The 13,913-nt window shown below is 49.9% G+C and overlaps 1 protein-coding gene and 1 long non-coding RNA gene across 3 annotated transcripts in view; both read right to left on the reverse strand.

Moving 5' to 3' along the window:
• The window catches only part of SUFU (SUFU negative regulator of hedgehog signaling), an 84,224-nt gene that overhangs the window by 39,999 nt on the left and 30,312 nt on the right, over nucleotides 1–13,913 (reverse strand). For both annotated transcript variants that reach the window (XM_035547766.2, XM_035547765.2), the window contains exon 4: nucleotides 441–583. In XM_035547766.2, coding sequence (XP_035403659.1) covers nucleotides 441–583 — 143 coding nt within the window. The remainder of the gene's footprint in view (nucleotides 1–440; nucleotides 584–13,913) is intronic.
• On the reverse strand, nucleotides 10,635–13,102 carry LOC118248624 (uncharacterized). Its single transcript, XR_004778806.1, has 2 exons — nucleotides 12,520–13,102; nucleotides 10,635–10,931 (listed from the first exon to the last, which is right to left on the reverse strand). It is a non-coding gene; the product is annotated as an uncharacterized LOC118248624 (long non-coding RNA).

Here is a 13,913-nt window from a genome sequence, read left to right on the forward strand (position 1 = left end):
CAGTCCTACTAAAAACATCTCTTCTAGAACTGAAACCAATGGATCATCCACTGATACTGCCATAACATTAATGTGAATTTAGCCCTATATTATTATTTGTGTTTTACAAGTGTTTCTCTCAGCTTTTTTCCCCCAGCTCGTGTTTGAAATTTCAGAGCAGTAAGGTAATGTTCAACTCCAGGTGTGTTTCAGGGTGTAAACCTTTTCTGCGTAAGATAGGCCTCTATCCTGAGAACTGAGTGTGCCCTTGCTCAATCCCAGTAAAATCCTTACTGAACACCTCCAGGGTAACAACTCAAAGATGAGATTCACAGTAATCAAATACGGAAGCAAGGTGGAAGACAAGTGAATAAGCGTCTGACTTATCAAAGCTAAATAAAATGCAGTGTTAGCTGCATTCCACGCCCAGGAAGTGATAGAGCCACTGCTGTGTGTCATACCTGTAGGAAAGTAACGACCCCAAAAGGAGTCTGCACTGGCTGCATCTGAGGGTCTTCTGTCAGTAACATGTGCTGGATTCTTGATTCACTGTTGTCCAAAGGGCTGTGCCACGACACATGGTCACCGCTGCAGAAGGTGTTTTCTATGAGGAAGAGAAATAAGGAATGTTTAGTCCCTAAATTCTGCTGGAATATTCCTTCTGAGGACCAGGACAGTCCCTTGCTGCTATTCACAGCGACTGCCCCCAGCTGGCTCTGCTGCATCCCCAAGTCAGCTGAAGCACCTGAACCAGGAAAGGGATCTCCCTGAGCCACCCGGATTCAAGCACTGATTTTAAAATGGCCCAATCCTGAGTTAAACCTATGGCAAAAAAAAAAAAGTTATAAATTAAGTTTATAAATTAATCCTAGTACAGGAACACCCTCAAATAAAATTAGTCTCTCTCTAATTTACTGTTTGTCTCATTTTGTGACAGGGTACAGACAGTCAGAGGGCCATACAGGATGCCTATGGGACAGCAATTCTTACTTGATTTGCAACTCCGATTTGCCACAGAGAACTGATTCTGAAATGTGAATTAGACACAAATAATGCCCTGCTATACCTAATAAAGCACAGTCTGCTGCCCAACTTGTGACAGTTTAAGTCAAAGACACTTTCTCTTCTAATTGTCTGGCGGCTCTGGTGCAGAATTATAATTAATATGTTCCTTCTTTCCCAAACAATGAGAAAACCAGTAGGCTATAAATTTCACTCTATGTCAGAATAGTCTGCGTCAAAACAAAGGGCCAGAAATTATTCTCCCCTCTTCACAACTGTAAGAATTCCTTTCTTTTCCTCCTCTCCTCCTCAGAAATAAAAAAGCCAGATAATCCCGTGTCCTACAGCTGGTGCAAGCCAAAGGCACACCGGAACCCCAGAGTGTATGTTGCTGCCTTGAACGAGGAGAGGCTAATGCCTGCTTTCTGGAGGAACTAGAAGTAAAGCCACCAGCCACGACCATTTTCACCGCAGTTAAAGCACGGTGCATCTGCACACAGTTGGAGAAGTGCATGTGCAAGCGTGCTGCCCAGCCGACTGCCTTGAACGGGGGTCTTGCAGTGTCCCCCCGGATAGTTTTCACTGTACATAGAAATGAGCAGCTTGGAAGCCACATTATGCCCTCTAACGTAGGTGTAGCACCCCAGGGATGAACCGAGCATTGCCTGCATGCTTCTAAAACCACCTGCAAGCTCATGCTTCCTCCCTGCACGAGCTCATTTACCAAGCCAGGCTGGCCTGCTGCCCTCCTCCCATGGCCTCTCCCAGGCTGTGCTCTCAGGACAGAGGCAAGGCAGCCCTTGCCCACTGAAGGACGACTAGGGCTTCTGCTGCGGGCCGGAAAACATCAGCGATTACTCGCGTTGCTGTCCAACGACACCGGAGAACCTCCCGTGACGTGGAGCCGGTCCAGCTCAGGAGTGCTGCTTGCTGCAGATCCTCCTCTCTGCCTTGCAGCGGTGCAGGATGCTGCCGGGGAGCAGGCAGGTGAGCTGCCGAGAGGCACCTTGCAGCTGCTGGGCTCCAAAACGCTCCACCTGGGAGCTAACTCACGCTTACACGGCCAGGGGTTTAATTCAGGGTGTCGCAGGCAACTCCCAGGTCCTCCACCAGGTGTCCCCATTGGCGTTTATTTGGGCTTCTTATGCTATATGGCTTTTCAGACGGATTTCTTGGACAGCTCAATAGATTGAGAAAGAGTTAAAATAAGCTTTAAATTTAAAATAAAATGCCATAAGGAACTCGGCCTGAAAAAGGAGGCATGGGACAGAAGTGTAGAGACAAGTAAGGGAGTGCTTTCCTTAGTGAGAAAGAAAGAAAACACAGCAAACGCGAGCCGCTTCAAAGAAAGAAAGGAGTTTATCTTTCTGTACAATAAATTACACGCTTTCAGCTCTGCGGCTGAAAGGAGTGGCTCAGAGCATTACTTCACTTTTAAGGTTGGGACATATAAGCAGACAGAAATGAAAAATATGATTTCAAAGTTTTTCTTATATCAAAATTGGATTAAACAAACAGACAAAACCGGCACAGTTGCAAAGAATCTTGCTGATGTTTTTCCAGGTTAGGCAAAACGTGGATGATTAATTTTATTTTTTAAATGATAAAAGCCTCTCAGTCACAGCTTTCAGGAATGAAACAAAACCACAAAGAACTTATTCTTGGGCCCTGTCTCTATACCACAACATTTTGCCCATCAAACGCTCACACAATTCTATGCTGATCGATCGCTGCGTTTCACTGCTGCTGCTGCTCCTCCTGGGAAATCCCAGCCCGTTTAGAGCAGGTTTTCAAATGCAAATGGCTCTGCTGGAAATCCACCTGTTTATGTCCAGGCGAACACTGAACACTTAGAAAATCTCCCTCTCTCTCTCACATGCACCCGAACAGCAAAAAATTCACACTGACTACTCAATTCAATCACAAAAAAAAAAAAACAAAACCATTCTGCAAATAACCCGAAGCCCAATTAAAAGTCGTAAGAGTGCAAAAAGTTCGGAATTACAGCCCGAAACTCAGCCCTGCGCTTGCTGCATTGTAACCCATGCAGAATGTAAGATCAGCTCCTGTACAGAGACCACTGTAGTACCGAGGAGAGCCTGAACTGCAGGACCTGTAGGCACAGAAACCAAGGAGCTACAGGAACAAAGGACGAGATAACCACTTGCACTCGCCTCGTGCTGGAAACGGGGATGTGCATCCTCCCTTCCCACCTCTTACACCCAATTTGTAAAATAAGACGATCAAAATCTTTAAGCTTCAAACAATGTTTTAACCAAAAGATGCTACAGTTTTCGGAAATCTAAATTTACATCTCAATTTGTGGTTTTCGTGAATGTTGAACTGGAACATGCATCAGCTGGATAGATCCTCAGACATCACAGCACAGATGGACAGGAAAAACCTCCTGCGGTTTTTGTCCCTTCCTATTATTTGCAGTGCTGTCAGCAATGCAAACTTCCCTTCACCCGCACACGTACAATGTGCTAATATTTCCTGCACGTAGATATTTATTTCCATAAAAACAAGAGATGAGTTGGCACAGGACGCGGGCGCTCATCTCAGGTACGGCAGAAGCACAAACACCTTACGGGGAGCAACTCACTTCAATCAGACGTGGTCGGTTCCCCAGAAAGCCTCCCCATTTCTCCCGTACCACGCGGACTAACTGGAGAAGCAGCCTGCTATCTCCCAGTTCGTTCCTGTGCACTGCTGTGAACCAGGACGTGACCAGGACCTACAGCGATGCCAGTAGGGGTCTACAGCCATACCTTCTGTACGTGTTTCGAAGTCTACTGGATTTATTGAAAGAGACACCTACAGTCACAACTGGAAGCGACTTATATCTGAAATACGTGAAAATACAGACGAGAAAATAGGTATTAATGCACATCTGAAATAATTGTTTCATGTAAAAGCAAAAGGTGACAGGGAATAGCTCATGCTCACGGGGAACTGACTCAGTCAAAGCACTGATGCCTACAATGCCATCTGCGTCCCAAGGCAGTTCCTAGTGCTAGGACAAAACACGTCTCTCCTTTCTGATAAACGCAGAACGTTCCTTTGCAAATTATCTTGGTGTAGGAAGCCTCCAAGTTTACAGCCTCGTCAGCAAAGCTGCTTCTGCGGTGATCCCATTACACCACCGATGCTCTGCCGTGCCCTCGGAGATTTGGGAACAGACTCTGCTTTATCCGAGCCCGCTCATAGCATCCACTGACCCAACTTTTTCCACTCCCAACAAGCTCTGCTCCGACAGCCCTTTTGATCTACCGGAACGCTGTGCAGATCACCATGCTGAGGCAGAGTTTCTTATCAGTTTTGAGGAGGGAATCAAGTTCCTCTGTACAAAGACCGAGCACAACAGATACGACACAAGTCTTTGTGCTGTATTTCTTAACGAGACAAAACGCATTTGGGCCCAGAATCCAGGAAAGGGTAAGAGAGCTTTCAGTGAGAGCTGTGAAAATCCATGGTAAAGCACCTCCTCTACCATTCAAAGAGGGCAATGATCAGCCTGTGACTAAGGTGGCATTTGCTGCTGCAAAGTCTCCTGCCTTGTTGAATTTCCGGGACTTAAACCCAGCGCAGCAGCATGATCTGTCCTCGTGAATTCCAGACTTTGTTGTGTTGTGGGTTTTTTTTCCTGCAAGTGTGCGTTTTAACAAAACCTACTGAATTATTCTGCTCTGTTAGGGAACGCTGATTCCACAGAACTGAAATGCTTCATAGGGAGGTATCGATTTCATAAGAACTGAACAAGGAAATCGTTACAACATTTCATTTCAAACTTATTATTTCATTTCATAATTTATAACAGCAAATCTGAAGCTCCCTCTAGGTCCACAGCGATGAGAAGTCTCTAAATTTCCCCCAGACCGGCTCTCGCATCGCTTCATTATGCAAAAGCAGCATCTATACCACAGCTACACCAGACTTCTCTGTTAAGCCTCCCATATTTTGAAGTCTTTAAAATGTCATTATCCATTTTCTTTTACAGCCCACATAAAGCAGGTGAGGCTCCTTCACGCAGCAATGGTCATAATTCAGCTGTGCAATCTCTCCTAACTTTACTATCCAACTGCTCAATAACGAGAGCTGGGGAAATAACTCAGAGGCAACCGTTCCACGGTGGACTAGTAAATTTTCTTTGTGTAACGTTGCTCATGTATTTTCTTGGAGAGCATTCTCCTCGCCTTTAATTTGCCTAAATATAGCTAATGCCTAGAGAAATAAATTCAAGTCATATTCTTGGCCTCAAGATGTTTTATAAACAGTGTGGCGCATGCAATCTATGCTCAAGAGGTGTTAGCTAGCTCTAGAGAGAGACACAAACTGCTTCCCACTGTATTTTCCATTTCTTTTTTAAACCTGTCATTTTTACATCTATGGAATAATCCTGCTAGGAGCCCTAACTCCCTCGAATAACCACAGGGAGCAGGGAGAAAAGGACAACAAACGGAGACAAGCGGTGGGAGCTGAGAGCTCCGTCCAAAGGCTGGCCCCACGAACATTTCCCCAGGAGCAGGTAAATCCCTGTCTGAGCACCTGAGAGTCAAATATCTTCTCTTGCATGTGCACAGGGGACAGTATGGGGGAAAAGACAGCGCTGATGCTGTTCCACCAGCAAGGAGACAGCACGGGAACTCGAAGCATCTCTCCTGCCTAGCGCACAGTCTCCAACTTGAGTCTGGCCCCGGGCAGTTAAGATCGCATCAGCCTGACTCCAGCAAAGGCCAGAAAACTCCCCCCTTCTGACATGGTCACGCCAACACTTCTTTGGACAGCTTTGCTATTTAGGGAAATAGGTTTGTAACCTGACCAGTCTTCTGTGTCACTTCTGAGACACCTCCTCCTTCAAAACACCAGCTAAAACCTTCAAAGGAGGCGTTAACGTTTTTCCCACTAAACCAATGAGTTTGATAAATCCGTGGTGGTTCTGAGCTGACACTGAGCAGAGGGGGAGAAGCCCCAAGCACATTAACTACTAAACATACTCAATTTGGGGAAAACAGCTGCTCTGCTGCACTCATACCCTTCAAAAGCAAGTTTCTGTGTTCCTCCTGTTTCTGCAGAAAGCCAGCCCATCGTTACACGGTCACTTTATTCCGAGACGTATGCGATGCTGCCGAAAGAAACCACCCTGCGTGCCCCCCTGTGACAGCAGGGGCTACCTGGATCCCTGCCCTGCGAGCACTTGGCGCTCCTCTGCTAGCTTGGTCTGAAAAAATGCATCTGAAATTCGCGACAGCGCATGGCACCGGGGATGCTGGCAGGCGATCGCGATGACCGCATCCCTTACGCAAGCCAGCCCTTCGTTATCTGCGGCGCTCGGCGGCTGGAAAACTTGCTGCTCCGAGGGGCAGGAGCTTGGATCCGACCACGAGATCTCGGCTAAAATGGAAGCAGCGAGAAACAGACATCAGCCAGCATAACTCAGAGGAATTCTGTATCTGACGGCAAAGCAGGGAAGGATTTCGAGCCCCAGACTTACGGGGGCAGGAATGTTTAAAATGCCCCCTGTGAGCTCCTGAGCAGCACGACAGCGATGCAGCCAGACGCTTAAATTGAACGCAGCTTATCCGATAGTTGCAGAAATAATGTAATTTATTGCACTGTTATTACCACATGCGCAGTCTGTATGATTTATTATAGAAGTGCATTTTCCCCAACACATTTTTAATATTCGGTCTGGCTTTGTTTTATAAAAACAAGGTAGTCTGGCAATCCGTCACAAGTAAGTTTTGGTGCTGTGTTTCAGTACCATTTTGCAGACTGAACAGCTAGAATTAATTAAGAGAAACGAGGGGCAGACGCAGAGTCCAACACTGAAACCTATTAGCTCTACTTCTCACCAGAGCTACTTAATACATTTCTAATCAGCTTACTAATGTCTATGACCACGCATGCAAGGATGCAGCTATAATAGACCAATACAAAAACTAAATATGAAGATTATCGAAAGATCTCAAAGCAATACTGTTATGGCAACTCATCATCCAGACGGAAATTTAAACAAAAAAACAGGCTATAAAGAAAACGACTTTATTCTGACTCATTTGCCAGACACATTAAATTAAGATGATCTAGGGATAATCAAATTAATGCTAAATTCAGTCTGTCTGCTTCCTTTCCCAACCTACAAAGGACTACACAAATGGACTGGTAAAGCAGGAAAACAACTGTGATGTAATCTGTGGGACCTGTTGGCAGCGTTAGCTTTTAACTTCATTTTTAGCTCAAGCTGAGCCTTTTAAGAACATAGGAGAAAAGAGGAGAATCCGAGCCATGACGTATTTGCACTACATTAAAAAAAGCTTTTCCCCCATGGTTTTCTGAAGCAGTTCAGATTTGCTGCCCCGTATCTCCCGTCTGGGAGACAGGAACTGCCCCAGCCCGGGCTCCCTAAAGAGGAGCAGGTTCGCACAGGGCTGCTGCCTGCTGCAGACATGCAGCGCGGACAAGGTGCCCGAGGAAGAATTAAATCCCCGGAGTACAATTAAACAATAGCTCCGCTGCAGGGATTCAAATTGGGCTTTTACAAACAAGGGGCCTAGGCAAAAGGTTCTTTAAAAAAAAAAAAAAAAATAGCGTGGAGGAAAACAGATTATCAGCACTGTCAGCACTCCTTGACCTCTGAGGTTTGAAGATGGGGTTTAGAAAATACAGGAGTGATGCAGATCTTTTTAAAAATCGATCAGCAGGTTGAAAATAAAAACTTTGTGTTAACTCTGGAAAATTAACGAGCCTCTCAAAAGAATCCCATCAATTTATGCAAGTGTATGTAAACTTATTTGATCTTTTAAGTCCCCCGGAGTGAAAGCCCGACGAAGGGGCCAGAAATGGGACGTCCCCTGCCTCCCGCCCCAGCGGAACAAAGAGGACTCCTCGCTCGCCACGCACCGCTCCCAACCGTCTGCCTTTCAGCCCAGCAGGGCTGGGGGAAAACGCCTCTTGTTGTATTTCAGCTTCCACCGACCGAGTTACAAATAGCGGGTTTCGCATCACGACGCAGGACGCGGACACCTGGATGCCTTATGCGACGCAGGGGAGCACGCTGTGTTAGCTCAAGTGCTGTCATGCAACAAGCAGCGTGGCTCTGGGCCTCCTCTGCCCCCTGTGTTTCCCAGGATGTTTCTTCCCAGCCCTTGCACATCTGCGTGCCTGGCTCGCTCCCTCTCCCTGCCCACCTCTACGCGCGCACGCAGTTTCCATTACTGCAGCCTCCGGGAATTTCTCACGCAGGCTCCCAGCAAGTGACTCCCGTGCCCAGGGCACGCTCCCACCCTCCGGGAGCCGTGGGCCCCCTGTCCTCTCCCTGACTCCTTCCAGCCTTCTCCGCCAGCCACCTCCTTCCCCGTCTCCTCTCTTCCCCACGATTTCACCCCGCTCCGTGCTGCCCCTGCTCCTTCCAGCCCCACGCAGCAGCAGAGGCAGGAGCTGGCACCCCCAGCGCCTCCTCTGCAGAGGGCAGGATGCCTCTCCGGCGTTGCTTTTCCACCAACAGTTCCCACCCGTCTGCTGCTTTATCTGCACAACACCCACCTACAGGGAAGGAGACCTGGAGGAAGGCACGGCAGCACGAGAGGGCTTACCTGGCGATGCTGAGCATGGCAGAGAAAGAAAATGAACGCGGGCGCAAGCTGCTCTTTCACAGCCCCACAAAACTGTCCCCTCTCCACGCTCTCGCTCCTCTACACCTTACCACTCAGGTCCACCTTCCCTGGGTGCTGCACGGCTGGACTGCTTTCACATCCTCCAGCAGGCAAGCAGGACAACCTCCGCCTTACTCCCTGCGTCCCCCCTGTCCAAGCAACCCCCAGAGAGCAGGACTGCACTTGCCAAGCGCTGAGCTTTACGCTGGGCAAGAGAGTCCCAGCCCACGGATGAAGCCTCCCCCTTGGCCGCACAATTTGGATCTCCGAGCAGACACCTCGCAGCGGTTCTGCAGCAATTCCTGCCGGCGAGGAGCAGCCAAGAGGCACCGTGGCAGCACCCTCCTGGAGCCCAGCCTCTCGTACGCACTGTTTTATCAGGAGCCAGACCCTGCCACCACCATCCAGCCGTGCTGCCGCCAGCTTTTGCCACCCCTAAATATCTACGAGACTTCTATTCAAGAGCTCTTAAGGAACTTGGAAGTGAAACTACGGGACTATCCTCCTCTGAATGGACTCAGGGATGTCAAACACAGCTTTAATGCTCAGCCTTCACAGCCCACAGGTCCCAAGTCTGAGAGGCAGACCGTAAGACTGCACTGGGATCTCTCTAAGCAAAAGTTACTCGACAGAAAGGGCAGTTGGACTGGGACAAAACACCTGTAGATTTATCACATCATAATCTCTTAAAAAAAAAAGTCATCTAGTTACCCTGCCACTAGTTCTGGGGCTTATAATGGAAAGGGATGGGAGGTGTTAGAGAACACCGTGGCGTATTTCTCAGTGGTTATTTTAAGTTTTCAGGAATTTAAAGCTTGCATGGGCCAAACTTTAGTTTTACTTCTGGCAAAAGCAGGAAGCTGAAGGGTAGGAAACAGAGGAACTTTGTATTCAAACGTATTTGTGTAAAATATTAGCTGAGCTCTATCAGCTCGTTACAGTAGTGCAAGGGAAACACGAAGTTTGTCCAAGAGCTATATTTATGGATCGAACGCAAAACGATCAGTCTGTTTGTGGAGTACCTTTTGAAGCTCCATCCCAAGCGTTCTGAGATGACTCCTTTAAGGCTCTGGCTTTAAAAGAAAAAGCAGGAGAGTCGGCTTTCCACAGGCTCTGGGCTGTCTGCAGCCTCCGAATGCACTCTCCCAGTTTCTCTTCCCCACCAAGAACAAAACGCTTCCCCTGCTGTGCCCATTTGCTGCCTCCTGGCTGAGCAGGCGGCTGCAAAGGATCTTTGCGTGTAAGGCTGTCAGGCGATGGTCTGTAATGAGCTCAGCGTGCTGCCGTACTCGCAAGCAGAGGGGGTTAGTCAGAAAGCACAGTTTGAGCACTACTTGCTGCACAGATCTTCAATAGGAAGCATAAGAAGGTGGATGTGTAACAGCGAACCCAACTTCCAGCTCAGTCTGCTCTGCTCTGCGGTATCATCTAACGCGGGCTGGCAGCTGTCAAGGGAAAAACCAGTCCTTCCTACCAGGCTGCTCAGTACGTGTGCAACCTTCACTCTCTCCTCTGTGCATCCCAAACAACCGCGCGCAGGCAGAAGGAGAGGATGCTCCTGTGACCGCAGAACAATTCTTGTTTTGTGGCTTTCAGCTCCTCGATAGGAGGAGGCAGCACTATTCGACGCAGAAGCCTTTCGCTATTAGAGCGGCCGCTTCCGCTTCCCAGAAAAGGCCGGGAGGGACAAAGACTCACAAATAAGAGGCCAAAGGACCTCACACCAGCAGGAGGGGGAGTTTCTGCCTTCCCCTGAGCCGTTTCCTTTGTCTTGCATTCCTCCCGCAGCACAGGGGACAGAGCCTTTGTCCAGGCTGGGCTGACCACATGCAGCTTCTGCCCGCTTCCCTACCCGAGCAGCCAGAGGTGCTCCTCGGGTCCCCAGCACGTGTGCTCCTCACCCTCCTGCAGCGGGGATGCTCCGGGTAGGGTGGAGAAAAGGCTTCCAGCAGAGAGCTCAGCTCCCCTCCCCTTGGGGCAGAAAACAAGCTGGATCTGTTCTGATAACTGAATTTATTCCATGATAACCACCTGCCAGGAGCCAGCACCCCAGTGCACAGAGCCCACCGGCTGTCCTTGCATCGCCCCGGCTCTTGCAGCAGCCTTGCAGGGAGATGGGTCACAGCTTTTTCCACGTCTCCACGCCTGTTTGCTTCATCCCTCTTCCAGGGGGAGCCCACATGCAGCATGCAGGCTACGATGACTGTGCATTTATAAATGCAACATACATCAGATTTACACGTGCTGCTGTTCTGTCCATCCACGGCATTTGAGAGCAGCGTAAGGGCACCTGGGCTGATGCAGAGCACAAACAGAAGACAGATGATTTTTTTTTTTTTTAATAAACCAGCTGAAAGAACTGTATTGAAGAGCTGAAAAGCAACGAGCCAAGTTCAGTTCCCAGGCAGGGACAGGACACGGGCTGACAGAATTAAAAGGGACCAGCTGAAACCTAGCCAACTCAAACCGGGCCTAAACCTGCTTTATCGAAATTGCAGGAGTGGCTGCAAACAAGCCGCTTCTTTCAGGCAGCACCGAGATCCCTCGCTTACTGCCTAGAAATACTATGCAACCAGCAAAGCAGCCCAGGGAAGACAGCTTTCCTTCTATTTCAGCCAGGTCTTTTATAAGGAACAAAGACTTTCTGTGCCTCTGCTCCTGGCACAAAGTCTCTCCGTGCTTCAGCGTCGGCCTAGCCTTTGGGGCCCAGGAAGGTCAGGTCTGTTCTCAGCAGAGAGCCAGAAGTCCAGAGACAATAGTGACTTCCATGACAAGGCACAGGAACCGCCCAGCCTGATCCACGAGCCCAGACAGACTGCAGGAGAGAATAAAGCCCAAACTCCATCAGGGTTAGGGAGGGAGAGACGAAAAGGCTTTCATTTATATTACACAGCTTGCTCACTGACAACATAAGCCATGGACTTTTCCTCCCCTGAGCCAAAGGAGAGTACAGGTGTCCTTAGAAAGTTTTAGGTTCCTAGTCATGCTTTCCGACCGCTAACTGGAGCTCAGGAGGAAGCTGGGCGAGCCTCCTGCCCAGTCCAGGCTCACGTCACCACTGCTGACAAAGCCAAAGGCAGTGTCACACAGCAGCGGTGCTGGTCCCCTCCTTTCAAGTTCTTGACAAAGCGCCCAGCGTTTTTCCAACTTGGCTAGAGTGTTGCTGCGGCTTTCCCGTCAGCTGGAGAACAGATCCTAGCAACTCTCGAGCAAAGGACAGGGAGATGCTACCCACCAGGTGCTACATCAGCAGCTGAAGGAGTGGCCGTGCCCTGGGGCAGCGAGCAGGATGGAGCCTGGTGCTGGGGTGCCTGCAGCACTGCGGGGGGCAGCACCCTGCCTGCTCTGAACAGAAAGAGGCCGAGTAAATTTAATCAGCCAAAAGTCTAAGGTCAGGGAATTCCATTTATGCTGCCAGGACGAACGAGGACAGGGGCAGGACGAGCGCACCACCTGCCTGGGGACGCACTCTGCAGCATTCACACCTGGGGCTCTGCTTTACAACTCCGCGCCCTCAGCCAGTTTTCTACCGGGATCTGAAAGCACCTCTCCAGCCTAGACAGGACTCGTGCAGAGGAAGGACAGACCGCCAGCTGCGTGCTAGTGCACAGCCTGGGAAGCCTCGGCCACAGCCTTGACCACCGCGCAGCTTTTCTCTACTGACTGGCAAGCCTCCGACCTCCCTCCGTGCCTCGGCACCCAGCTGCAAGCGGAGCTGGGAGCATTTCCCTGCCTCACAAGCCTGAATGGAAGCACCAGACCTCAAAGGTCCGTCCCCGGAATTACAGACATACGAAAAGACAAACAACACTAAGCTCTGCAAGCGCGCAGAGAAGGAACTGCATTAAGCTTGTCTAGAGAAGGCAGCAGGATGCATGCTGACCTGTGCTCAGCGCTACCGGCACGGTGCTGGGGTCCGTCCTCTTGTTCCTCTCCAAGGGAAGGGCTCCCTGTGCTGCACGGCATGGGCAGTCAGTATTGCTACGCTCCTCTAGAGTCTGCTAGATGGCAAAACCAGCTTGACATTAAAAGAACACAAACACAGAAAGGTGCTAGAAGCTTACAGTTTCTTTGAGAGGGGAAAAGAAGAGCAATACTAATGACTTTCAATGGGTCCTGCTGCACCAAACCCAGAACAGTCACATGAAAACAAAGCAGATTAGAGAAAAAAAAAGTCCAAAGACTTAAAAGCGAGAAGGCTTCTCAAGACTAGTCGGAGAACTGCTATGTCAGGAAAGCAGATTGGCATCCAGCTGCCCCATACCTCACGTGCACTCAAAGAAAAAATGCCATGACTCTTACTTTCCTCCTCCAAGAGCTCGGACACAAACCGCAGCTTTCGTGGCTTACCAGCACAGGCTGAGGCCAGAGGCTGAGGCCAGAAGGCTGCCAAAGGAAGGGCTTCGCGCAAGCAGCACTGCCCTGTGTGCTCACTGCAAAGCCAGCGGACCTGTAGGTCGCTTGGTTTGACTACTGGCAGGGCAGGGCCACCGGCCAGTGCCAGCCACAAGGTTCAGCCCTTGAGCATCCCGAGCACCGACAGCAACAGGAAGGGAAGAACAAATGCAGTCCCAGCTTTGGTATTCTCTCTGTGCAACCCTGGGACAGCGTTCCAAGAGATGTGCTTTTGTAGTCTTACAGAACGTCTCCTCTTAGCATCACCGTGTCTGTTGATAAAACCATTTCCAGGAGGTCTCTTCAGCATTTTGTGGCTGATCAGCAGCTTTGGAGACAGCCGCTTCTCCGGACTACTCCATAAGCTTTACTTGTGTCTAGAGCAGCAAAGAAGAGCCGGGTCCGTCCGTGACCAGCGCTTTGCCACCATCCCTGCCAGGAGGGAGGCAATTTACATCAGTATTGCTTGGCAGTTCCCTCCCAGCAGGTTCTGAGCCCGCAGCCAGCTCCGGGAGCTGGACAGCCTGCACCACACCGAGCACGGCCGCAGCACGAGCTCGGCAGCTGCCTGTCATGCCCGGCACGTCCGCTGACCGCCCCGCACACGAGGAGCCGGCTGGTTTCAGCAGCCAGCACAGGGCTCGGTACCAGCCACGGCACGTACTTCCCAGCTGGAAGCTAGGGGACGTGACACGGCCGCCTTAGGAGATGGGGGAATGAGAAATATCGGGGAGGTGAGCTCACGAGCAGGGAGAGGCGGATTTATTGCGGCGGTGCAGGGACGCGCAGATGTAAAGGACCAGGCTTGGTGCGCGCTGGTGCTCGTAGAACAGCTTGTTTTATGGGAAACGTCGAAGAGGAATTAGGCTAAAACCCAACCGA

This window comes from Cygnus atratus, chromosome 7, assembly GCF_013377495.2.
Source record: "Cygnus atratus isolate AKBS03 ecotype Queensland, Australia chromosome 7, CAtr_DNAZoo_HiC_assembly, whole genome shotgun sequence".
NCBI classification, from domain to species: domain Eukaryota; kingdom Metazoa; phylum Chordata; class Aves; order Anseriformes; family Anatidae; genus Cygnus; species Cygnus atratus.